General features: G+C 39.9%; 1 protein-coding gene across 3 annotated transcripts in view; it reads right to left on the bottom strand.

The window, feature by feature from the left end:
- The window catches only part of CPPED1 (calcineurin like phosphoesterase domain containing 1), an 84,333-nt gene that overhangs the window by 52,881 nt on the left and 5,560 nt on the right, over nucleotides 1-25,892 (bottom strand). Inside the window, exons 1-2 of one of the 3 annotated variants that reach the window (XM_038419402.2) lie at nucleotides 19,520-19,805; nucleotides 6,291-6,509 (exon numbers count right to left, since the gene is read on the bottom strand). In XM_038419402.2, coding sequence (XP_038275330.1) covers nucleotides 6,291-6,509; nucleotides 19,520-19,583 — 283 coding nt within the window. In that variant the 5' untranslated portion in view covers nucleotides 19,584-19,805. Of the gene's footprint in view, nucleotides 1-6,290; nucleotides 6,510-19,519; nucleotides 19,817-25,892 lie in introns of those variants that run through there. The other 2 variants (XM_043494142.1, XM_043494141.1) reach the window with 2 other exon arrangements.

Below are 25,892 nucleotides of genomic sequence, written 5' to 3' on the forward strand. Positions count from 1 at the left end.
TGGTGTTCTGAGGAGGGATTCAGGTTTATTAGGATCTGGGACCTTTCCTTTTGGGAAAGGAGGAGCCTATACAGGAAGGATGGGCTCCATCTCAAGCAAAATGGTACTAGGATTGCTGGTATGTAAAATTTTAAAAAGGGTGTAGAGAAGTGTTTTTTTGTTTGTTTTTTTAAACTAAGGATTGGGGGAAAGCCAACAAGTGCAGAGGAGCACACAGTTCAGACACATCAATCAGAAGTAAAAACTATCATACAGTAAATAAGAAATCAATAATAAAAAGTTAAAATTTAGAATCTGAAAAAAGGTAAGTGAAACTATACAATTGCTTAAATAAAAATGTTTTCAGGTATAGCATACTCTCCTGGCTGGCAAAAAGAAACACCACATTTCGTATCAATGCTATGTTGATTTGCAACTAAACATGGTTTAATGGTTACCAATGAATGAGAATCAATCTTTTAGGAAAAGAACTGAAGTACAAATGCAAAACACAATTAAAATCAATTATTTAATTCAAGGCTTCCTGCTTGTTGATTTAAATCATGATTAAAATTGCTCAGATTTAAAAAGTTTTGGTTTAAATCAGTCTACACTGATTACCATGTAATCAGTTGTCCAGTTCTCTCTCACCTTCACAGACAAGATGTTAGGCTCCACAACTTCTGTAAGCATCTAGCAAATTGTCAACAGTATAATCCAAGTAAGTTTGGCCTGTATTCAGGAAAGTACTTAAGCACAGGCTTAAAGTCAAGCATGCGCTCAAGAGCTTCCCTGAATGGGATTTATAACAGTAATATTCTTTAGACCACTGGTGTACAACAAGTGGCCCTTGAGAGCTACAATTGTGTTGAGAAGAAACCATGCAACTGATTATAAATTGAAAAACATGCTCTTTGTGACCTGTGCGCAGAGATTTTTCAAAGGAAGTGTTTCAATCAGCTGTTTCACTACCAGAACCACTGCCTCCACAACCACCTCCTACCACTTCCCCTGTAGACCAAGGAGCACTCACAGGAGTGAGATCACTCCTAGCATTTGCTGATCCCTTTCTTCAGTAGCTTCTCAGCAGCTCCCCACTTGCTGCACTGCAGGGGAGGGATAAAAGTAACTGAGTGCTCCACTGCTCGCTTATTTGCCAGGCTGTTGGGAGTCTCAGGGAGTGTAGGATAAGAGCTACATTCACTCTTCCTGAGCCTAAGGGTTCCCACAAAAAAGGATAGTTCCCAAACCCACCATGTCATCCAGGGGAGCCTGGGACAGTGGAAGAAGAGGAAAAGCTGAGAATCAATACCCAGTTATGGCTTCCTGACTCTCTTCCCCAGCCCAGATTAAGCAGCCAGAGAGGACATTAACTTGTGCTAATGGACAAAAGTCCACTAGGGACCATAGGTCATCTAAGGCTAGCAGAGTACAGCGCACTCCAGCCCCTGCACCAGGGTCAGGAGAAAAGAAAGAAAGGTGAAGGAACCAGCTGTGCTGGCTCTACATCTTCTGGGGCAGCGATACTCGGACGTCAGTGGTTCAGGAGCCAAATTAGCAATCATTGTCCAAAAGAGAGTCACAGTAGTGTGAATTCATTGTTTCATTTACTATACATTATATATAAATTATTCACATAGCAAAATGACTGATCAAGTATTTTACCAACTACAATTTGTTAACATAGTAAAAGCATCCTGATTGGTTGTTAATTAAATCACATTGTTTTAATACCACGTGCTGCAAAGCACCTCAGACACATTAACGAACCATTTGTGGCTCAGAAGCCTCAGTCTGAGTATCACTGCTCTGGGGAACTCCTCCACATTGGGAGAATTCCCTTTAGCAGACTTGCATTTGGTTTCTGCTTCCTTTACTAAGCAGTGCAAGCATTGACTGTGGCCCCTTAACCCTTTGTGAGGTTTCTTCATTAACATTTTTGATATACCAAATTATGCTGACTTAATATACACATGGAAGTCTTCAGGAAAAAAAGTTTTCAATGATCACAATACAACTAGTTATAAATATCTAAGGAGCTTGTAGAAAAAGTTATTTTTAGTAACACCTTCTACTGCAACTGTATTTTGTAAAATTATTGATTTAGTGCCACAATACTAGGTTAACTATTCTTTGTAACACTATTTCTGATTACATAATCAAGAGAAACCTTTCAAAATAATGTTTCGAGTATAAATCAGTTTTAATCAGCATCTATATACTTAGACATTGGCACTGATTACTTAGCTCCTTTAATGGCATGTGTAATGGATAACAAGTGTTTTGCTTGATTGCTTCTAGCTTAGCTGATCAGGATTCTATTCATCACTCCTAGCTGTTGGAATCCTGAGACTTCTTGGAGTCCCTGTTCAAAGATCTTGACATCATTTCAACCAAAAATCTGCTGTGCTTTAGAATTTAGTCATAGTCAAAGCTCTACATACTTCATGTGTTCCTCCTAGTTAAAAATGTATTTAAGATGGGTAGTTTTTTTTTTTTTTTTAAACAGATTGAGATGAAGGTAAGCATAGAAAAATGTAAATACAATCCAAGAGAGCATAGATAATAATATGAAGTCAATGGATGCTAAAAATGTATTCAAACTTTAATCTGTCATTCTTAAGCAAAAGCCATATTGGGAAAACAACTGCAGTACTCTTTGATTAAGATTATTTTTTGTCAGCTTAAGAGTAGTTTAAAATCACAACTGAACTAGAGAGCTCTTATCAATTTGATATATCAATTAGAAATATTAATGGGCCAAATTCACTACTGTCAGACTGAAATCAAGAATTGCCTCTTCTTATGCCTTTGGTGATTTATGTCCATTGAGAAAACATTTTTTAGCCTTTTCTCCCAATACATTATGGAACTAAAATGATTAAACAAATTGACACAGATCACTAGAAAAACTCCATTGCGGAAAAAGCATGAAATGAAGTCAGTACCACTTCACTACAAATGTATTCGTGTTGATCCAAAATGATCTTGTGTTGAACAGCAATAAAATAGTGAAATCAGAAAGTATTAAAAGGATAAGAAAAAACCCAACAAAAATAGTATTAGACCCCAGTACTGCAAACGCTTTATGCATGTGAGTAACTTCACACACATGAGCAGTCCCAGGCCTGATCTACACTTAAAAAGTTTAGATCGACATAGCTAAGTTGCTCAGGGCTATGAAAAATCCACACCTTGCCATTTCCATTGACATCACTACAGCTGCTTGTGGAGGGGATGTTCCTCACTGTTGGAAAAAGCCTTTGAAGTTGTTGTCGGCTGTGTCTACACTATAGGGTTATGTCAGCATAACTACAGTGCCATAGCTATATGGGTATACTCCCCATTATAAGACATATCCCTGTTTTACACATTAGGGCTACGGTGGAAGTTTGTTGGAATGAATTTTTAAAAAATTAAGTTTTAAAACCTCTGATTATTGATTTTATACACTGCAGAAATGTATTACTTGGAAGTTAACTATTCATAACAAAACAAAAAACAACACAACTTAAATTCTCAAGCAGTTTGCCTTTTGCTCTTTAATGCTGGAGAAGGTCTTCCTACAACTTCATATTCGTGGCATAAAGTGAAAGCACTTACAGACCAATTCAAGTATTCCTATGACTATTTCCATAATCAGTTGCTGATTTAGCTTTACTTCAGTTTAATTAAGGCATCCCTGAATGACAAAAGAATGTCACTCTTTGATTTTGAATCGTTGTTAAAATATTAAATCCCAAGCACAACAGGAGCCAATGAACATGTGACAGGATATATTTTGTAATCTTGATCTAAACCATACAACTGCAGAAAGGAAACAAAACAGTGTGTTACAAGTGCTCTGTGTGTCAGAAGAGGAAGTCTGACAAAGAGTTTTACCAATTCTATGGTAAAGTGGAACAAATGAAGCCATTTGAATCTTTAAGTGAGAAAGGGAACTCGGCATGTGATTGCACTACTTTCAAGTTTTCTTAGAAGCAAATGTTACTACAAGGAAATTAGAGAGGGTAATATCAGATAAAATCTCTGTAGCAGCTAATTCTAAGGTCAGGGAATTGAAATTTTGGTGGAGAAAACACAGCAAATGAGTTGTTAAGGAACCAAGATTTTGATTCATTGCAAAATGCCTTTTTTTAAAAAAAAAAATAATATATCCATCAACCATCTGGACTTGTTTCTGCACACATTTTTCAAAACATTTACTGAAAACGTTTCATTAGGACTTCTCTAGGATTTGGGTTTGTTTTCAAAATTTTCTTTTTACTTGATTTATTATTCCATTCATTTTGCCTTTTCAAAGAATTTGTACTTAAGATTATTCCAAAAGCTTACTACAAATAAGTGAAAAAATGTTAGGAAAAAAATACAAGACCCCACCAAAAATTTCAGTTCCTCCAAGGCATCCATATTTTTATGTTCATTCATTTATGATTAGACCAGAATCCTTTTCTTTGTACTTTTCCAGAATATTTTTTCTGACTGCATTTCCATTCCATTTGCTGCTTCAAGCAAGTCTGAATGACCTTTTGGGCAAACATCCAAAGAATACTGCACACAGTGTCTCTTAGCAAAAGAAGGATTTACTTTAGCATCTTTGTCTCTTTTCAGTTTAGACAAAGAAAAATTACTGGCTATAAAATGTATTTATAAAAGAAGTGTCAGTAAATCGTTTGTATAAACTTAAACACATGTAAACAGCAATGTAAAGCAATGACAATAAGCTGTTCTAGTAGGAGCTACACTTTCCTTTAATAGACTATTTCCTTAACTCTCCATAAAGTGCCTAATAAGCATGAAGCAGACGTATGGAATATTGCTTCATTGACTTAAGAAAAAATGTTTACATTTTAAACAATGGATTGTTAGGATCAAAGCAAGATATACCTGTACTACCTATAGTTACTAGTTATCTTTACACCAGAAAGAAGAGATAAGAAAGTGAAAGGCCAATGAAACTGCTCTCTCCTGCTACTACTTGGAAATTGCAATAGGCTTCTGGAAAAATTTATACAATGCATAGCAAATACACTATACAGAACATAAGTAGTCTTAGCTCTACAATCTGTTCACTTTAACATTAATGTATTTTGCAACTGAGATGACTATTTGATAACAATTTGCCATACTCTGACAAATTTGTTTCTTACGTTTTATGATAAATCAGAGTCCTACGCTCATTAAAGATGCCAGACTGGTGATACTCAGACTGCAGTGGTTGAGGAGTCAGATTAATGATCAGCATTACCCAAAAGAGTCACAATAGTGTGACTTCACTGCATCATTTACTATAGTATTATATATTCATATTTAAACAGGGTGACAGGGGAAATATTTAGTTTTTTATACCTGTATATATTCTCATAGCAAAAATGACTGAGCAAGGATTATTATTTATTAACTACAATTGGGTAAGTAAAAAAAAAAATAGTAATAGTAAAAGCATCCTGATTTGTTAATAATAAAATCACACAGCATTTTAATATCACATGCTGCAGGAGACACATTAACGAGCCACTTGCAGTTTGCAAGACCCAGTCTGAGTATCGCTGTGCTAGACAGATAATACTGGTTGGAAAAGTCCATTATCCAACCCCCACTCCATCAAAAAAAAGTTTCCAGGGGTGACAGCATACAAATTTCCACATTCTGTCCTGCCCGAACCTGATCTGTACAGACTCCGTCTAGAGATGAGAGGATAGATCAGGCTCCAAGCCCATTCATTCCTTAGTCCCTCTGAAATTTTTAACAAGAGGGCTACTTATGACAGAACTTGTTATATGGACATGAGTCCTGAGTAGACAAAATTCTTTTCAGAGGCTTAAGAGCCTTTTTATGTTAATGACTTTCAGGAAATACCCATACAAGGTGAAATCCAACATACCAGTTTTATATTCAGTTACTGCATTATTTAATTTTGTGACTGGAAGTCCTCCAACAGTGCAGCAGACATATTATAGCTAGTTTCTGGAGCATCCCCTGGCTAGAGTTCCTATACTGTTTATGAAAGTAATACTTTTGGTGAAAGAATTTTTACATGTCCTCTTAAAAATTTTATTTCATTCTAACACCAAATTTTCTCTAAGCCACAGGAAGAAGTTACTAACAAAGGCAGAGCTAGCACACATGAATGGCACAGGAAGTCAACTATAGAGGTCAGAATACTACTTCAAAGTATGGGCTTAGAAGTACATATCCATGAGAACACAATACTATGTCTGACTGTAAAGCTAAAGGTAATTATATATCACATCTAAAAATTAAAAAAAGAAAATGGGAATACAATTACCAGTGTACATTAACAGTCTTACCTGGCATACCATGTATGAGGTCACCACACAGTACAAAGAACTTGGGCTTGGGGTTTAACTGGTTAATGGCTTGCACAGCTTGCTCTGTTAATTTGATCTCCTCTTCCCATTCATCACCTCCATTGTCACAGTCACCAATTGCCCAGGCTTTCATCAGTCCAAACTGAGGATCTGCTCCTTGGATGAAGTAGAAAGGAGCTTTCCATTGACCTTCATCATCTTAAAGAAAAAAATGAATTAGTAAAACCTTAAAGGGAAAGGAAATTTTCCCTATATCGTCAACACTAAGGTGAAGAGTAACTTTCTTTAAATTCTTCAACAAAAAAAACTTCAAAAACGGACTCCAACGAGAAACTGCAGAACTGGAATTAATTTGCAAACGGAACACCATCAAATTAGGCCTGAATAAAGACTGGGAGTCGATGGGTGGGTCATTACACCAAACTAAAAACTATTTCCCCATGCTAATTCCCCCCCCCCCCCGTTACTCACATCTTCTTGTGAACTATTGGACATGTGCCATCCCATTTACCAGTATAAATGTGATTTTTTTTTCCTGCTGATAACAGCCCACTTTGATTTGTCTCATTAGAGTTGGTAAGGCAACCCCATCTTTTCACGTTGTGCGCGCGCGCGCGCGCCTCTCTCCCTCTCCCCGCCCCGTATTTTCTATTCCATGCATCTGATGAAGTGGGTTTTAGCCCACAAAAGCTTATGCCCAAATAAATTTGTTAGTCTCTAAGCTGCCACAAGTACTCTTCATTCTTTTTTCTTTAAATGAAGGTCACTTTAATACAGTAGGCACAATACTTTAATAGAGTAAGCACAAGCATAATATTTCCCTACTACAGATTAGAGCATTTTTATTTATTCTAATTATATAATGCTGACATGTGGCTGTATGATGACTAGAAAAAAGTACCAACAAAGCAAATGCTGCTTAAAACAGCAGGACTACAACATAGCTCATGAGCATGGGAAATAAGAAATTCATTTTCAATTATTGCCTTTTTAATTAAATTAAAAATGCACAACATTTTATGGTGTCAGGAGGAATATACTTAAATTATTACTATGTTAAATGCTTTTTGCTCTTACCCTACAGAGAAAGCTTGAAAAATTCACTTACTAATGCAAAGCTCTTGCTAGCTAGAGACATCTCTTGTATAGGATGCAGGACAACAACCCAGTAGGAATCTCAGCATTCTTTCCTCATTCCCAGCAGGTCTGGGCTGGCCCATGCCAGCTGAATTGTTCTTATGAGGCTTGGGCAGGAACCTTCCTAGGCTCAGGCTGGGACCCTCTCTCCTCACTGGGTCCTAGAGCCTGCACTTCCAGCCTGAGATTGGAAGCTACACTGCCCAAACAGCCCTGCAGCCTGAAGGCCAAGTCAGCTGGCACAGGCCAGCTCCAGGAGTCTAACTGTGGTGGAGACAAACTCATAAGGTCAATTGGCAGTGAGGTCTAGGCACATAACCTCCCACCCCACTTGAACTTTGGGCTGGTAGTTTTAATCCTCTGGCAATTTTTTTTCAAGCCGGCTCTCATACATTTTAGTTTTACTATTTAGATTTACAAAAGGCTCTCCCTACTACCACAACATGGCATTATAGGGAGATCTCATATTACTATGACTGAACTGCTTTTCCTCCTCAAAATGCTACACAACATTTACTAGTATACTATGAAATATTATAAATTTAATTGCATTTTTAAATTAAAATGGTATTTTGTGCAACAGTACCCATGTTTATTTTGTTTGTTTGTTTTTTATTTGCTAGCTTCAGTCATTTACATTGGATCTCAAAGTGGTTAGTGAGAATTAGAAGGGTCAAATGGAAACCTTAATTTAGGATTCTCATAATTGCTCCTGACTGAAGCCTAGAATAAAAATATACGAGCCTGGAGGCAAACTAAAATGTGTACAGCTTCCCTAACACCCTGCTTAAGACCAGAAACTTATGGAGGGGGAAAGAACAGGATTTTTGTAGTTTCAGTTAATTTTTTGTACTTTTGTGCCTCAGATCTCTCAGTAATGGGTACCACAGGAAAAAAAAAAAACAAACAAAAAACACACAAAAAAACCAACACCTTAGATAATGTAGATAGCAAAGCAGGCTAAGAAAAAATTTCTCATTACTCGTCCATGAATAGCTAAGACCATATTCTCCTACAGATAAGAGCATGTGGGTGTCCCAACTTTTCTCTAAACTACAGTATAAACTTTTCAAAAGTATTCTGTTGCTGTCCTGATTGTCTAAAGACATTTCTTTGCATTCCAAGTGTTTGGTTTTGGACTACTGCAGCTGGGTTTCTCCCTTTTATGCTCTTCTTTAAGGTATGTCTGACTAGTCTACACTAGAAGAACTACCATGGCGCAGCTGCACTGAAGCTCTCCTGATCCAGCGCTGTACACACCAGCGTTTAGGTCGGTGTAACTTATTTACATCCCTGAGCGACATAAGTTGTACCAACATAACCTGTAGTGTAGACAAGCCCTTTGTCTTACCTCTTTTAAGTTTTATCCTTGTTTTAATACCTACAATTAAAACATTCACTCATAGCTGCCTGAAGTCCTGGAGCTTGTTTTTATTAAATTCATGATGAAAAACCCACATATTCTACCACTGTAGTACTGCAGAATAAGGAGAACTGTATTTCCACCAGAACTCTCTCTGACCAGGGTTACCACAGTTCCAACTATTATGTTGTGTAGATGCAATAGTGGAATTAAAATATAATAAAAGGCTAGTGTAGAAACATGCTCAGCACCCCTGGAACTACAGATTCAAATGTTATCAAGGTCAGCTCAGAACTTCATCCTTCCATGGTAGCTACATTGATTTCTAGGCAACATACAACAATTCAGTTTTTTCAGATAAAAAGACCTTAAAAATCAAAGACAAAAATGTCAAAAAAATAGGCTCATAAACCCATATTTAGCCAACTAAATAAGTGGCTTGTTTTGGGGATCCTTTAGGAGGGAACACTTAAAAACTAAATTGTTTAACATCGAAACTGAAACACAGACTGGGAAAAGCAACTGCTATTCTTAACGTATGCCATTCCACTTTCCTCTCCTCATCTCATAAAAGAGATGTCAGGATCAGTTCTAAGTTATTAACTGCTGCCATTAGAGCCACATCCCTTTGCCAAACGTAGGTTCCTACGTTACAATTAATTTAAAATGTAATTGTTAAACAAATTTATAGTCAGCTAACGTCATCGTCCTCTCTTGTACATGAATAAGACCTCTAAATCTCATGTCTTACAGGGACTGAAAACCTTTATCCATTAGTTTTTAAATCTGAAATGCAACCTTTCACATTTGCAAATTAGAAAACTCATTCAGATAGATTTTTATTCAGAAAAGTGAAATGATCAATCCATCCATCTGTTCTCTATGGAACCCTTTTGGAACTGGCTGAATGACGCAACATAATTTAGGTTTTATTTAATGTGTCTTGCATGGAAATGAGAAAAAACGACAGTCATAAAAATCAGTTTATGTGCTGCATCGAAGACATTGTTTAGGCAGAGAAATCAACTTAGATTTTTTTAAAGTGAAACGCTATAAAGATGAGTTAAGGAAGCCTGCATCTCTAAGGGTTCTAACTCAGCAGACACGTTCTGTGACTTAGTAAGGAAAAGGACAGTTTGAAAAAGCTACTCACTCAGTTTGGAGGAGTAGGAAGCTTTCCTAGGTCAGGCTGTCTGGTGCTGCTTGCTCCTGCTCAAAGTTTCTCCATTCTGCTACACAATGAAACCAGACCAAATTCCTCTCAGTTTTCACTGCTGCCAGCGAGAACCCTGTAGGCAGCTATGCAACTGATAAGAATCATAGAATCATAGAATATCAGGGTTGGAAGGGACCCCAGAAGGTCATCTAGTCCAACCCCCTGCTCAAAGCAGGACCAAGTCCCAGTTAAATCATCCCAGCCAGGGCTTTGTCAAGCCTGACCTTAAAAACCTCTAAGGAAGGAGATTCTACCACCTCCCTAGGTAACGCATTCCAGTGTTTCACCACCCTCTTAGTGAAAAAGTTTTTCCTAATATCCAATCTAAACCTCCCCCATTGCAACTTGAGACCATTACTCCTCGTTCTGTCATCTGCTACCATTGAGAACAGTCTAGAGCCATCCTCTTTGAAACCCCCTTTCAGGTAGTTGAAAGTCAGTTTCACTGCTGCTCTGGAAAGCTTTGAACACCACAAGCAGCAAGCACTACAGGAGAATACAAAAGTGGAGTCTCTGGGAAGAGTAGAGTATAAGTCACCCCATCAGAAACCCCCATGCAGCAGCCCAGAGGAACAAGGAGGAAGTACTTCTTTTCCAGAAGCTAGAGAAGGCTGAGGGCTTCAATTTTATCAGACACATACTAAACAGAGGTTTACACAAAAATGAACCACCTTAAGGGGTCAAAGAAAGAATCCCAGCACCTACCCCTTTTTCAACAACTTGAGCTACAGAGTTGGCTCATCACCTGATTACTGTTCCCGACAACAAGGACGACTACTTTTTTCATACTAATTGGTCGCTGGCTAGTAAATTTAGTCCTCTACCTTATAGATGTCTGAAAATTCCCATGATTTAAATGTACATGTATTGGTGTGAGTGGTGATATGGGGACAGAGAGACTGTTGGGATACATTAAAAAAAAAAAAGAGAAGGTCAGTATACAGAGATTCTAGGAGAAGCGGCAGAAGAACTTATAATGGAGAAAGGGAAAGACATACGAGAATGCGAACAAACAGAGGAAGGAAAGGATTGCAAATAAACAGAAGAAAAACTGAAATGATGCAGGAAAAAGAAAAAAAAGTTACACCATGACCTATTATAAGAAAAGAAGAAACTGAATGAAGCCAGAAAGGGAAAGAAGATACATCACAACTGATTAAGAGAGCTTTAAATTAGGAATTTGGGGGAGATGGTTGGGAGATGTCGAGGTAATGTCCACGCCGGATTTTAGCATTGAGGGGGAAGAAAACAAAAGCAAGCAAGGATACAGCCGTGCATAGGAGAATGGACATAAGGAGGAAGGGCAGTGTGGATACCAGCCTAATAAGTCATACTGGATATAGAAGGTCTGTGCCTAATCGGGTAAAGATTGTGAGTGAGGCCAAACAGCAAAAATTAAGATGTTTGTACACCAATGCAAGGAGCCTAGGTAACAAAATAGAGGAACTAGAACTACTGGTGCAGGAAGTGAAACCAGATATTATAGGGATAACAGAAACCTGGTGGAATAGTAGTCATGACTGGACTTCAGCTATTGAAGGGTATGTGCTGTTTAGGAAAGACAGAAATAAAGGTAAAGGTGGTGGAGTAGCATTGTATATCAAGGATGAGGTAGAATGTAAAGAAATAAAAAGCGATGCAATGGATAAGAGTTCGTCTGGGCAAAAATCACATTGGGGAAGAAAACTACTAGAGCCTCCCCTGTGATAGTACTTTAAGTGTGCTATCAATTGCTGGGATCTAATTTGACTATGGATAGAGCCCTCTAATGTTTTTAATGAAGGAAATACTAATGGAAATTGCATGATCATGGGAGACTAACTTCCCAGATATAGACTGGAGGATGAGTGCTAGTAACAACAACAACCAACAACAACAGGGCTCAGATTTTCCTAGATGCAATAGCCGATTGATTCCTTCATCAAATAGTTGCTGAAACGACTAGAGAGGATGCCATTTTAGGTTTGGTTTTGGTGAATAGTGAGGACCTCACAGAAGAAATGGTTGTAGGGGACAACCTTGGTTCAAGTGATCATGAGCTAATTCAGTTCAAACTGAACGGAAGGATTAACAAAAATAAATCTGACTTGGGTTTTTGATTTCAAAAAGGGCTGACTTTCAAAAATTAAGGAAATTAGTTAGGGAAGTGGATTGGACTGAAGAATTTATGGATCTAAAGGCAGAAGAGGCCTGGGATTACTTCAAGTAAAAGCTGCAGAAGCTATTGGAAGCCTGATCTCAAGAAAGAGAAAAAAATTCATAGGCAGGAGTTGTAGACCAAGCTGGATGAGAAAGCATCTCAGAGATGTAATTAAGAAAAAGCAGAAAGCATACAGGGAATGGAAGATGGGATGGATCAGCAAGGAAAGCTACCATATTGAGGCCAGAACATGTAGGGATAAAGTGAGACAGGCTAAAAGTCAAGTAGAGTTGGACCTTGCAAAAGGAATTAAAACTAACAGTAAAAGGTTCTATAGCCATATAAATAAGAAGAAAACAAAGAAGGAAGAAGTGGGGCCGCTAAACACTGAGGATGGAGTGGAGGTTAAGGATAATCTAGGCATGGCCCAATATATCTAAACAAATAGTTTGCCTCAGTCTTTAATAAGGCTAAAGAGGATCTTAGGGATAATGGTAGCATGAAAAATGGGAATGAGGATACGGAAGTAGATATTGCCATATCTGAGGTAGAAGCGAAACTTGAACAGCTTAATGGGACTAAATCGGGAAGCCCAGTTAATCTTCATCCAAGAATATTAAAGGAATTGGCACATGAAATTGAAAGCCCATTAGCAAGAATTTTTAATGAATCTTTAAACTCAGGGGTTGTACCGTATGACTGGAGAATTGCTAACATAGTTCCTATTTTTAAGAAAGGAAAAAAAAGTAGTGATCCGGGTAACTACAGGCCTGTTAGTTTGACATCTGTAGTATGCAAGGACTTGAAAAAGCTTTTGAAGGAGAAAGTAGTTAAGGACATTGAGGTCAATGGTAAATGGGACAAAATACATGGTTTTACTAAAGGTAGATTGTGCCAAACCAACCTGATCTCCTTCTTTGAGAATAACAGATTTTTTAGACAAAGGAAATGCAGTGGATCCAATTTACCTAGATTTCAGTAAGGCATTTGATACGGTGCCACATGGGAAATTATTAGTTAAATTGGAAAAGATGGGGATCAATAGGAAAATTGAAAGGTGGATAAGGAATTGTTTAAAAGGGAGACTACAGCGGGTCATACTGAAAGGTGACCTGTCAGACTGGAGGACGTTACCAGTGGAGTTCCTCAGGGATCGGTTTTGGGACCAATCTTTTTATTAGTGACCTTGGCACAAAAAGTGGGAGTGTGCTAATAAAGTCTGCAGATGATACCAAGCTGGGAGGTATTGCCAATTTAGAGAAGGAGCGGGATATCATACAGGAGGATCTGGATGACCTTGTAAACTGGAGTAATAGTAATAGGATGAATAGTGAGAAGTGTAAGGTCATGCATTTAGGGATTAACAGCAAGAATTTTAGTTATAAGCTGGGGAATGCATCAATTAGAAGTAACGGAGGAGGAGAAGGACCTTGGAGTATTGGCTGACCATAGGATGACTATGAGCTGCCAATGTCATATGGCTGTGAAAAAAGCTAATGCAGTTTTGGGATGCATCAGGAGAGATATTTCCAGTAGGGATAAGGAGGTTTTAGTACAGTTATACAAGGCACTGGTAAGACCTCATCTGGAATACTGTGTGCAGTTCTAGTCTCCCATGTTTAAGGAGGATGAATTCAAACTGGAACAAGTACAGAGAAGGGCTACTAGGATGATCCGAGGAATGGAAAACCTGTCTTATAAAAAGACTCAAGGAGCTTGGCTTGTTTAGCCTAACCAAAAGAAGGCTGAGGGGAAGATATGAATGCTCTTATTTAAACTCAGTACCAGCGTGGACACAAGAACAACTGGATATAAAATGGCCATCGGGAATTTTAGACTTTAAATTAGACAAGGTTTCTATCCATCATAGGAGTGAAGTTCTGGAATAGCCTTCCAAGGGAAGCAGTGGGGGCAAAAAGACCTATCTGGCTTTAAGATTAAACTCGGTAAGTTTATAGAGAAGATGGTATGATGGGATAAAGATCAATTAATTGCCAAAATCATGTTAACTATTCATAGTAAATAGGCCCAATGGCCTGTGATGGGATGTTAGATGGGGGTGGGATCCAAGTTACTACAGAGAATTCTTTCCTGGCTATCTAGCTGGTGAATCTTGCCCACATACTCACGGTTCAGCTGGTTGCTATATTTGGGGTCGGGAAGGAATTTTCCTCTAGGGCAGATTGGAAGAGGCCCTGGGGGGGTTTTCGCCTTCCTCTGTAGCATGGGGCACAGGTCACTTGCTGGAGGATTCTCTGCATCTTGAAGTCTTTAAACCATGATTTGAGGACTTCAATAGCTCAAACATAGGTGAGATTCTGTGGCCTGCATTGTGCAGGAGATCAGACTAGATCTGACCTTAATATCTATGAGTCTATGAGTTGTAATAAACAGGGATGGGCAAACAATATTTGGTTACTGTGTAGTTTGATTAATTTTTGTGGCATTGTTGAATAATTTAGTCAATAGCTACATTTTTGTGGTATTAGTTCAGCTACATAGTACACAACAATGAAGATCAGTACATAATACATTCAAGCACTTTTTTCTGCTATTTGGTCAATTCAAGTAGTAAGTTCCTTTTTCCAAAAAAGAAATAGGGCTAATTTACACAGAGCTCCACCGGTTTACTAGTTCTTAATACTGGGTGCAATTTTAAACCAATTTGATTACACTAAATGCAAAAGGCAGTATTTTGGTTTACGATAGCCTTATTATAGTGTAATTTAAATTGATTAGGAACATATTTAAAATAATCCAAGAAAACCACTCTTCACACACAGTTTGCACCAGTTTAGTGTAAACCTCTCCCATGTTTAAGAAGGATGAATTCAGACTGGAACAGGTACAGAGAAGGGCTACTAGGATGATCTGAGGAATGGAAAACCTGTCTTATGAAAGGAGACTCAAGGAGCTTGACTTGTTTAGCCTAACCAAAAGAAGGTTGAGGGGAGATATGATTGCTCCTGTGTGAAGAAAGATTCTTCATAAATCAAATGTTCATGGACAATACTACAATTAAATACTGTATAGCAGTTCTGTTCCTTCAAAACTGCACCAGGCAATGGCTTTTTTGGGAGTGCGCAGTATCTCTAGCAGTTGTTTTAGTCCTCAATGTTAGTGGAGGTCAGGTACATTTGTCATGCCCCTTTGGGTAGGTTATAGAATCACAAACACAATAGTTATTCAAAGGGAGAGCATCAAATGACCACAGAGATTCCACATTAGTGAGCATCCTTTCCATCTTAGTTGATCATCATATAGTTTAGCAGAGTCCAGAGAATTAAACTCTCCATCTCCATGGTGGCTGTAATGCTCCAGTCTCAAATAAGGCCAGTGTCTGAACAATGTACTGAAACATCACTAATTCCCACATGTAGTCATGAGAAACAGATATAACAACTTCTCCACAAACATGTGCCAGGTGCAGCCAAAAAAAAAAAAAAGTGTAAAAGTTTTGAACTGAGTTTTAATCAATAAGGAGGAGGATAAACTTGTTTCTAGAAGCTAGATTATTCTTGGTGTTCCATGTTTTCAGTTTTTACTGATTTTCCCCAATAAATTACCAGGGTTTTTTTTAAATTAAAGGAGTTCAGTTTTAACTGATTTACACCAGTTTAATCAATCCACTCAATATTTTTTTGGGTACTTTTTTGTTAAACACTAATGCTTTAAATGATTGCTGTCCCCTGCAGCTCTGAGATTGAAACAGTTTCTCAATGTAAAACACTGATGGAAGTCAGGAAACAAAAAAAAAAAAACAACCAAACAATGTTAATATTGCAGTATGATTGGTTCACAAGGAGATGCTTCCCGCCTATTTCTTTGCACCCATTTAGTGTGGTGCTGAATATAAATCAATCAATCCTCCACAGATAAAGATAAGGAAAATGTGGGACAAAAATGCAAGAAAATCTGAGCTTAGAAATTTTCAAGAAAAGTGAAGACCGGAGTGAAGAGGATGCACTGTGCTGCAACTACTGCAGCATTGAGGCCAGTGCTCGTGCTGACAGAATAAAGGAGCAAGTCGAAAGCAAGCTACATTTCTTCTTAAAAGAAAAAAGAGTGAGCTTTGGGATAGGTACTCAGTATCAGGAACTTCATCAAGGTTTTAATGAAAGAGCGGACACAGCAGGATTGTGTCAATGAATTTGTGCATGCTTTTTATTTTGCCAGACTACCACTGTTAATTGCAGAGGAGCCCATTGATGAATTTATGCAACTTATAAATATCTGAAAGAAAATGATGCTTTAGTATCTAAACTGATGGAATGAACTGATGGAAATGTGGCGTCTAGTCTGATTTTTGACAAGTCTCCTGATGCTTTGGACCGTCCAATTCTTGGCCTTTTATTTTTTTTATTTCAAAGTGAATTTTGTGCTGATGTCACACTCATTCCCTCTGCTGACACCTGTTTTGTGGACACAGCAGTAACTGACATGTTTGAGATGTACCAACTAACTTGGTAAAACGTGGCCACAACTAACACAGATTCAGCTTCCTACTTGGCTAAGTTTGCATGGGAGATTAAACTTCATCAGAAACCAGAGTTGCTACATATTACCTGTCCTGCTCATCAGATAAACATTGTGCTGTCAGCAGCTACTGCTACAGAAGAAATGAAAGATGTGAAATCTTGCATTATTAGATTTTGAGCCATTTTCGAGCATGCGAACAAGTTGAAGGTTTTGTTTTACTCAGTGCAAGACAAGTGCAGAGGCTGATGGTTCGGGGGCTCAGTGGTACCACAGTTCCAGGTGGCACCTCAGGGGAACCCGTGACAACCGTACCATGCCATCGACTTCTGTGCTGCTGCTGGCAGTAGCTCTGCCTTCAGAGCTGGGCTCCCTACCAGGAGCCACTGCTCTCCAGCTCGGAAGGCAGTGCCGCCAGCAGCAGCAGCACAGAAGTAAGGGTAGCAGTACTGTGACCTGCCCCCACCCCGCTCCTTTTTGGGTCAGGATCCCTACAGTTACAACACCATGAAATTTCAGATTTAAATAGATGAAATCTACAATTTTTAAAATCCTACAGCCATGAAATTGACCCAAGTGAATGGTGAATTTGGTAGGGCCTTAGCTATGGCATTAGGTAAGTATGATCACGTTTTTAAACTGCACTATAAAATTCAAACAAAAAAACACACCTGTTTACACTACACTGTATTGAACAAGCCAAGCATTTAAAAATGTGTGATTTCTTTGGAAAAATTAGCTGTCTAAACTATAGAGGGCTAAGCAGCTTAATTGAAACACTGCAACTGTTCTAGACAATGAGGAATTTGGGGATATAATGTCATGTGTATAAAGGGAATTTGGAGGAAAATGTGTATAAAATAAAAAAAACAAAAACAAAAAACCCCACAAGCCTAAAGTCAATATGGATCCATTTACAACAAAACAGTGTGTAACCTGAGTACCCAAAAAATTCTGGGATAGAATGCAGAAGGAGTGGATTAGCAAAAGAAACAGTAAGAAAAGAAAATGAGGCCAATGGGTAGTGTTTTCATGTTTTTTGAAGAAATATTGTGCTAAAACAACATTACAGGTTAGAGGCATCTCAAAGTAGTTGAGAGATTCGTGAACAGAACAATATCTGTGGAACAAATTAACAAGGACATTTGGGAACCCTAGCCCAAAATGTGAACAAATATTTTTCATTTTCAGATGGAAGAATCTTGGACCTATGGAGCCTGGGATCTGCATTTTCCAGAACTTTATTCATTATTTAAACAATTTTTCCATTGAACTTCAGCCTTTTTCAAAAAAACAGAGCAAGTCTGGAACAAGGAAACATCACAGCTAAAGATGGCAGATAAACACTGAACACAAGTTTGCAAGTCCAAATCAATACTGGTTTCAAAGATTTTATTGGCAGTATTTATTTGAAGAATGCCAAGTTACCAGAGAATATGAGGCAAAAAGAAAACACTTGTAACATCTGATGAAGTGAACTGTAGCTCACGAAAGCTTATGCTCAAATAAATTTGTTAGTCTCTAAGGTGCCACAAGTCCTCCTTTTCTTCTTGCGGATACATACTAACATGGCTGCTACTCTGAAACTTGTATTGAATGTGGTCTGGGACAATTTTCTCATACAACCATATTTCATTAAGTTTTTGGATCTAGTTTTGTTCGGCAATGTTTTCACTGTTACTGGATATTCCTTCACTGAGATTTCACTCTACAGGTAAGGGGGGGAGGGGCGGTCTGTTACCTGTACCAAGAATACCAAGTTCTTTGTTCCAAACCAACAAGCCCATCCGTAACTAATATGTTGCCAGAATGAGCGAACATGTATTTCACAGGCTCAAAATCGGTGATTTTTTAAAATTTGGCAGTAAAATAGACCAAATATTCCCCATGAACACCAAGAAAACAAGAAAAGATAACAAAGTTGCCTGCTGCTTTGTGCCCTTAGCCACCTCAGCAAACCAATTCAAGAACAGGTTTCAGAGTAGCAGCCGTGTAAGTCTGTATTCGCAAAAAGAAAAGGAGTACTTGTGGCACCTTAGAGACTAACAAATTTATTAGTCAATTCAAGAAAATTCAAGAACAAATACACTTGTTTCTACATCTGACTTTCAAAGATATAGTAAATCAATCTTAGTTTATGGCTAGGTTAACAACCCCTGGGAGTGTGTGTAATTATGGAAGCTGACATAACGGTAAGCTAAACTCGTACATTAAATATAAACTGATCACCACCCAGACCGCTTACAAAGAATTAAGCGTTACTAGGAAGCGGTACGAATGGGCCCAGGGGCAGCCAATATTCTCAAACACATCAGCCACGAACTACCGTGGGAGGCAGCTTACTAGACCTAGTGGCCAACTTTATTTCACATTTGATATTAGGGATGGGCGTGAGCGTCTTACAGAGTTATTCGCTCGGGGGGGGGGGGGGGGGCACCGCAGTAAGTGCAGCAGGGCCATGGGGAGTGAAGAGTCATCTTGTCGCGGACAGAAGAGTACTAGCGGCGGAGAGTCCACGGTTGGAGGACACCGCAGCGCGCCGGGCGGGAGCGGAGCTGTGGCGGGCGGGGGCTGCCTGTGACCCCTCCACCATGCCCCACAGCAACGGCGCGACCGACCCCCCCCCCCCCCGCGGTTCGCAGCCGTAACCTTCCGCCCCTCCCCCGCAGCCAACGCGCTCTCCACGACCCTCACCCCCGCCCCGGCTCTCCCAGCCCCCCCGCCGGACGGGGCCCGCGCACCGGCCGCTCCGTTCCCCCCCCCCCCCAAAGCCTGGGAGCGCCCCGCTGAAACCCGCGCGCCCCGCACCAATGTTCCGCCGGGGGCCGAGACCCAGCCGCCTTCCCTTCCCCGTGCTGGGCCGGGCGGCCGCGTACCTTCACGAAAGGCGCTCAGCCGCCTGCCCCGGGCTCTCGGAAACACGTCCCGCTCCTCGGCCATAGCGTCCGCCTAACTGCCGCCGCGTCCCGAAACGCCAGGTGCCAGGCTCGGGAAACGCGGGGGCCGGGCCGGCTAGGAGAGGAGGCGACGCCGCCGCCGCCCGAGGGGCGGGGCCCGAAGAGGGCGCGGGACGGCGCGGGAGAGGGGTCAGCCGGGGCGGGGGAGGCAAAGGGGCGACAGCGGGACGAGCCCCACCTGGCTCCTGGCCGGGAGGGAGGGAGGGAGGCGGGCAAAGGGAGGAATCCAGCCCCTGAGCGGCGGGCGAGGCAGCCCCCCTGGGGCGGGCAGTTTTGATCTTTGACCGAGTGAAAACACCTGCGCCCTGAGCTGACCTCACCAGCGCCCACTTTTGCACCGAGGCGGCCGGAGCGCGGGCCGGCGGTGCCCGTGCCCAGCTGGGCGGCTGGTGTGTGACAGCCACAGCGTGGGCGCGTGAGACAGGAACTGAATCTGCCCCCCCCCCCCCCCCGTGTAGTCTGTTTTTAAATTAAAATATAAAGGGATCTGGAAGTTTCTGTGGTTCTGTCTCCTTATTTATGAAACACAGTGAATCGCTTTCTCCCCGAAAGCACCGGCAGGCAACGTAACAACAATCCCCTCAGCCTCGTGCTTCCTTTAAAACTGGTTGTCAGTTCAGTTCACGGTTCCCTTTTCTCCTAACATTTTTTATTCAAGATGCTATGCAGCTCTACAAAGCATCTGTTTAAATTCTTTTTGTTTTTAAAAACCAAAGGCACAGCCTCTCTCACTGACCCCCCTATCCACCTTGTGCTCTCAGGGACCCCTTTCCAGGATCTGAGGCCTCTGAGAAGTCGTGCTTGTAATGAGAAAAGGAGTACTTGTGGCACCTTAGAGACTAACAAATTTATTAGAGCATAAGCCTTCGTGAGCTAGCTCACGAAAGCTTATGCTCTAATAAATTTGTTAGTCTCTAAGGTGCCACACGTACTCCTTTTCTTTTTGCGAATACAGACTAACACGGCTGCTACTCTGAAACCTATGTTTACACTATGATTGAACACTGAAAGTATAGATATTTAAAAACAAAATTCATGGCAAATTCAGCTAGCATTTCAACTATGAAAATCAACTCTAAAAATAATATTGTGGGGTTTCTTCTTGATATTGTCTTACTGATTCTACACCAAAGTTGCTCAATTTCAAAATAAAAAAAATCCTCCCCACCCCAACCACTGTCCTGCAAAGTCGAAAGCTTATGCTCTAATAAATTTGTTAGTCTCTAAGGTGCCACAAGTACTCCATTTCTTTTTGCAAATACAGACTAACACGGCTGCTACTCTGAAACCTTGCTTGTAATGAGGCCCTCTTGGAGGCCTTAGAAATTGTACAGCACGGTGGACAGCAGCCCCAGTCAGCGTTGCCTCATTTTTCTTGGAGCTCAGCAGCAGCTTAAGTAGCCACACAAAGACTGGGAGGGAGGAGGAGTTCTTTTTGTGTGTGCTGTATCCAAACTGGTGGGAGGTACAGTAAGACATTATCTGCCCTGAAGAGCTTTAGAACATAAATAGACGAGACGGACAAAAGTTGGGAAGGGAAACAAAAGTACAGAAAGGAGAAGTGACTGGTTCAAGGTTATCTAGCAGCATAGCAGCAAAGATAGGAATAGGATCCAGGTCCAGTGCCATATGTAGTAGACTACACACTCTACAGCAGTGGCTCTCAACCTTTCTGGAGTCCAGACTACTGTACCCCTTTCAGGAGTCTGATTTGTCTTGTGTACCCTCCTCCCCAAGTTTCACCTCTCAAAAACTACTTACTTGTAAAATCAGACATAAAAAATACAAAAGTGTCACAGCATACACTTACTGAAAAATTGCTTACTTTTTCATTTTTACCATATAATTATAAAACAACTGGAATATAAATATTGTACTGACATTTCAGTGTATAGTATATAGAGCAGTATAACAATTCAATGTCTGTATGAAGTTTTAGTTTGTACTGACTTCCCTAGTGCTTTTTAATGTAACCAGTTGTAAAACTAGACAAATATCTAGATAAGCTGAAGTACCCCCTGGAAGACCTCTGCATATCCCCAAGGGTACATTTACCCCAGGTTGAGAACACCTGCTCCACAGTATGGATTCTTAACCATTAGAAAGTTGTGGAAAATTCAGTTGCTAATCTTTCCAATATTAATTGCTGCAATGTATAGTTCTATGCACTCCTGAGAGATTTAAATAAATCTAATACAAGTAATTAATTTTTAAAATTTGTCACCTTCTGATGAACAGTAGTTCAAAAATGTATTGAAAGAAAGCTACTTGCCTACTCCCACTGAGGGAAGAAATCAGATTGCAAGTATGGAGGAATACTAAAGGTGAAAAGAACAGGGAGGTCTAGACCTAGGAATTAAAATTACAAAAATAGAGGTGCACATTTGAAGCTAAACCCATTCTAATTTTATACATAGTCATTCTAGTCTATGTGCCATCTGGAATTCAGAGAATCCAGCAAATGCTGGGGGTGTAAACAACACACATAGGATTAACATCTGTTTCTGATGTGTCCTGATATATACAAGTCCTTGAGGGAAGAGTTAGACAAAATAAGGGAAATAAAACTTGATATACAAAGGACCACCTCTTTGTGTTTGTTAAAGGGACAATATGGATTTAGAAGGTTTAGCTAAATAAGGAATATAATAAATACAATCTGATTTTAAAACTATACTATTCAAAACACTATAAACTTGCAGCAGCCCTACAATAAGAAAATGGATTACAGCCCTAACAGTTATAACTAGGGGCCTACTTAGATCATGATTTCACAGGAATGTGAGATACAGGATCATTCACTAAGTTAACCTTCAAAATAAAAATATGTATTAGTCATAAGATATGTTGCAAAACTTGTGATTGCCACAATGCAGAAAACAGTTGTCTATAATCATGCAATATCGTTCCAGTCATCAGTGGATAATTGATTGTGTCTTGTCAAGTTGCATGACGTAGACTAAAGTGAGCACAGCAGTCGTTACAGTAGATTGTTGATTGAGAATGTGTCAAAATTTATGACGATAAGTGAGCACAAGCAGGTTGAGTGAAAGGATTGTTGTTGCAAATAAAGATGGCTGACAAAAAAAAGCAAAGAACATTTCAGCTTTGGTTTGTGTAAAGCAGTACCCATGGAGAACCTTACATGTAGTAAGGTTCAGGTGGTAAATTGTTTTGTTCATCTTACAATGTGACTCTGGATTTGTTCGGAAAAAAAACATAATTGATTGCCATTTTGAGTCTGAATGGCATAATAAAAAGCATGTATAGAGACAAGTCAGAACAAAAAAAAGCAACAGTGTTCACGAAGTTTAAAAGAATGACTGAAAGTAGCCGGGCGGGGGGGGGGGGAGGGAAGACACTACAATGGAGCTAGTGGAGGCTTTTGAGGCTGCCAACGTAACTTATGCGGGAAAAAAATGGATAATCCAAAACTAAGGGAATACTTCAGAAAACATGTAAAAGGCTGGCAGTTTCCAGTGTGCAGACAAAGATCACCAAGATTATCTAACAGAAGTAATGTGAAACGCCTTCAGTTTACAAAATCTGTGCTGGCAGAATATGATTCCATTTCAGTTGTCACTGATGAAGCAACAGATGCATAGGATAAGTCCACACTCCACATTTTATTCACACCTGACAGCTGGAAAGACAGCTGTATCCCATTTTCCTAGCCTGGTTAGCTCAAGTCAGTACATTTTTCAGCTGTATCACAAGCTGTAGTAAAGACTGGTGTAAATTAAGGGTTAGATTTCAACAAGGTCTCAGCATTTCTCTGATAACATAATGTACATGTGCAAAGCTCTCTCTGGTGTACTACAAGGAATGATGCCCAATGCAATTCACGTTACCTCTAATGCACACATTCTTTCAATGTCCAGTGATATCTGGCATACATATTTATCTGTTTCTTCTTTTTTTTTTTTTAAAGAATATTCAAGCATTGTCCAAGCCATAATCTACAATTCAAGGAGTCCATGTGGCTAATCAAAGTGGTAAATTAGTGTCGCTTCCACCTGTGATTACAAGGTAGAATTCATAGTTCAATGCAGTTGCTTACCATGCAAGGAATATTAAATACTACCAACAATTTGTGGCTCAAGAGCTTGAAATCATGCCAATCACACATTCTGTGCTTAAAGTCTCTAATCTGTTAAAACAGAGCAACACTGAAGACCAAGTGAAGGTCATGGCTGAACATGCAATCCAGTTCATGCAATTTCTAACATGGTTTGAAAGTTGGCCACTTTTGATTCACAAAGCATACAACAAACTGATAGATTTGATCATATGGACTGAAGATATGGCATCACAACAACTTCAGACTGCAAAGCTGAAAACAGCCTCAGACAAGAAATGTTCCAGTCAATGGCAGAAGTTAAACCAGTACTCCAGGTACCACCACCTTGGTTTAAACAGCCAGATGCCTACTTTTTGAGTGCTATTCACCTTTTTTAGCTAAATGGGGTGCCTTTTCTGTGTTTTGACCCTGAGCTAACTCAAGCAATTCCTGGATGGGAGAAAGATCATGACAATGAATGTGCTGCTTACTTGACCTTTGTCAAAGAATGTCAGATGCCAGTAAAAGTAACTGAGTTTTAAGACTCTGTTTGTGGTTGGTTTCCAAATATCTACAAGTTGGCAAAATGCTTCCTTACAGTTCCTACCAATTCTGTGGATAAAGAACATGCAATTTCAATGTATTCAGGTATTTACTCCAGACTCCTGGGGGGAAAACTGCATCAAAATATTAAAAATTCTGCAACAAAAACTTCAAATTCTGCATATTTTATTTGTCAAAAAACACAAAATCATACCCATTTCAATTATTTTTGGTAATTTATTTCAAAATACCTGTCAGCAAGTATGTCTAACAATACAGACAAAAAAGATTCAGAAGTTGTTTTTTGACAAACAGATTCCTTACTAGGCATATTAATACAGAACTCTGAGTAATAATTCATTTAAACTACAATACAACTGTATTGAAGCAGTTCAAAGGCTTGGGGTAGTCAGGGGTAATGGAGGAGCTGAGGGAGAGGGAAATAATTACTGGTAAGGAGCTTGGGTGTGAACTTGGAGGGTTGCTGTGTATGGGTGGCAAAGCAGGGAACAGTTCTTTTCGGGGGTGGGGACAGTTAGTGATTTTCCCCCATACAGACCCTAGCTGACCCCTAGCCTCTTCCATTCAGTCAGGCATGTGTCCCCCTTCACTCCCACTCAGAAACCCACTCCCCGCATCCCCATGTGACTCCGCACCCTCTCCCCATGCGTCTCTGGGCCCCTATTCAGACACTCTCTGTCTCTACATAGCTCTGCACTCCCCTCCCCCCTGTGGCCCTGTGTCTTCAATCACATTCAGTCCCTGCTGCAGTTTGTTCTCCCCCACTAGCCCTTACGAGCCCTTGTCTGATCCTCCCTCCCCCCAGCAACCCATGCTGACTGTCTCCCCATAGCCCCTGCCTCCTGACCTGGCCTGCTGTAAAGGCGGCTCTCTTCCCTAGCTGGCTGGGAGCTGCTGCTGTGTTCTATCACCACAGCGCCCTCTAGGGGGCAAAAAGCAGAACAGCAGCAACTTAGCAGAAGCTTTTTTCTGTGCAAAAAATTAAAAATATGCATGGTTCATTAATTACACAAGTATGCAGTGGTGCAGAATTCCCCCAGGACTAACCCCACAGAGAGAGAAGATGTCAATTGCAACTGCTGGTGGATGCTGCATGCCATTTTATGTAGTTAAGCATAAACGTGTATTTCTAAGCTTTATGTACAACTTTGGATATTATACTTTTTAATCAATAATTTAGCAGACTTCCTTATCCAGGGAAAATTACAAAGGTAATAGTAGTACAGTACAATACTTGCATATATACTGTATGAACACATGTGCAAAATTTGCTATTTATGCAGTGACCAATCTGTGAAAAATGTGTGATTTCTCCATGATTAAATTGACCTGTAATTACAACACTTGTGAGGGGATGGTATTTACCAAAAAAAAAAAAAAAAAAAAAAAAAAAGACAAAGTTGATAATGCTTGAAACCTGTTTTGGTGCCATATTGCAGCCACCCACTGCTATCACGATCGTACACTATCCAGGACAGAACCAATCCAGCCAGGTCCTAAGAGATGCATGCCAGCAGACCACCCTAATATTAGGAGGAAAGTAAACTGGGTGATTCAAAACAATGGTGACCACATAAGGTTCATAGATGACTAGAACAGGATGTGCCTAAAGAAAAATGGGATGTGCCAAATCTTGAGGTCTCTATTCAGTTTTTACTAAATCCTTAC

Source organism: Dermochelys coriacea, chromosome 10 (genome assembly GCF_009764565.3).
Source record: "Dermochelys coriacea isolate rDerCor1 chromosome 10, rDerCor1.pri.v4, whole genome shotgun sequence".
Taxonomy (NCBI): Eukaryota; Metazoa; Chordata; order Testudines; family Dermochelyidae; genus Dermochelys; species Dermochelys coriacea.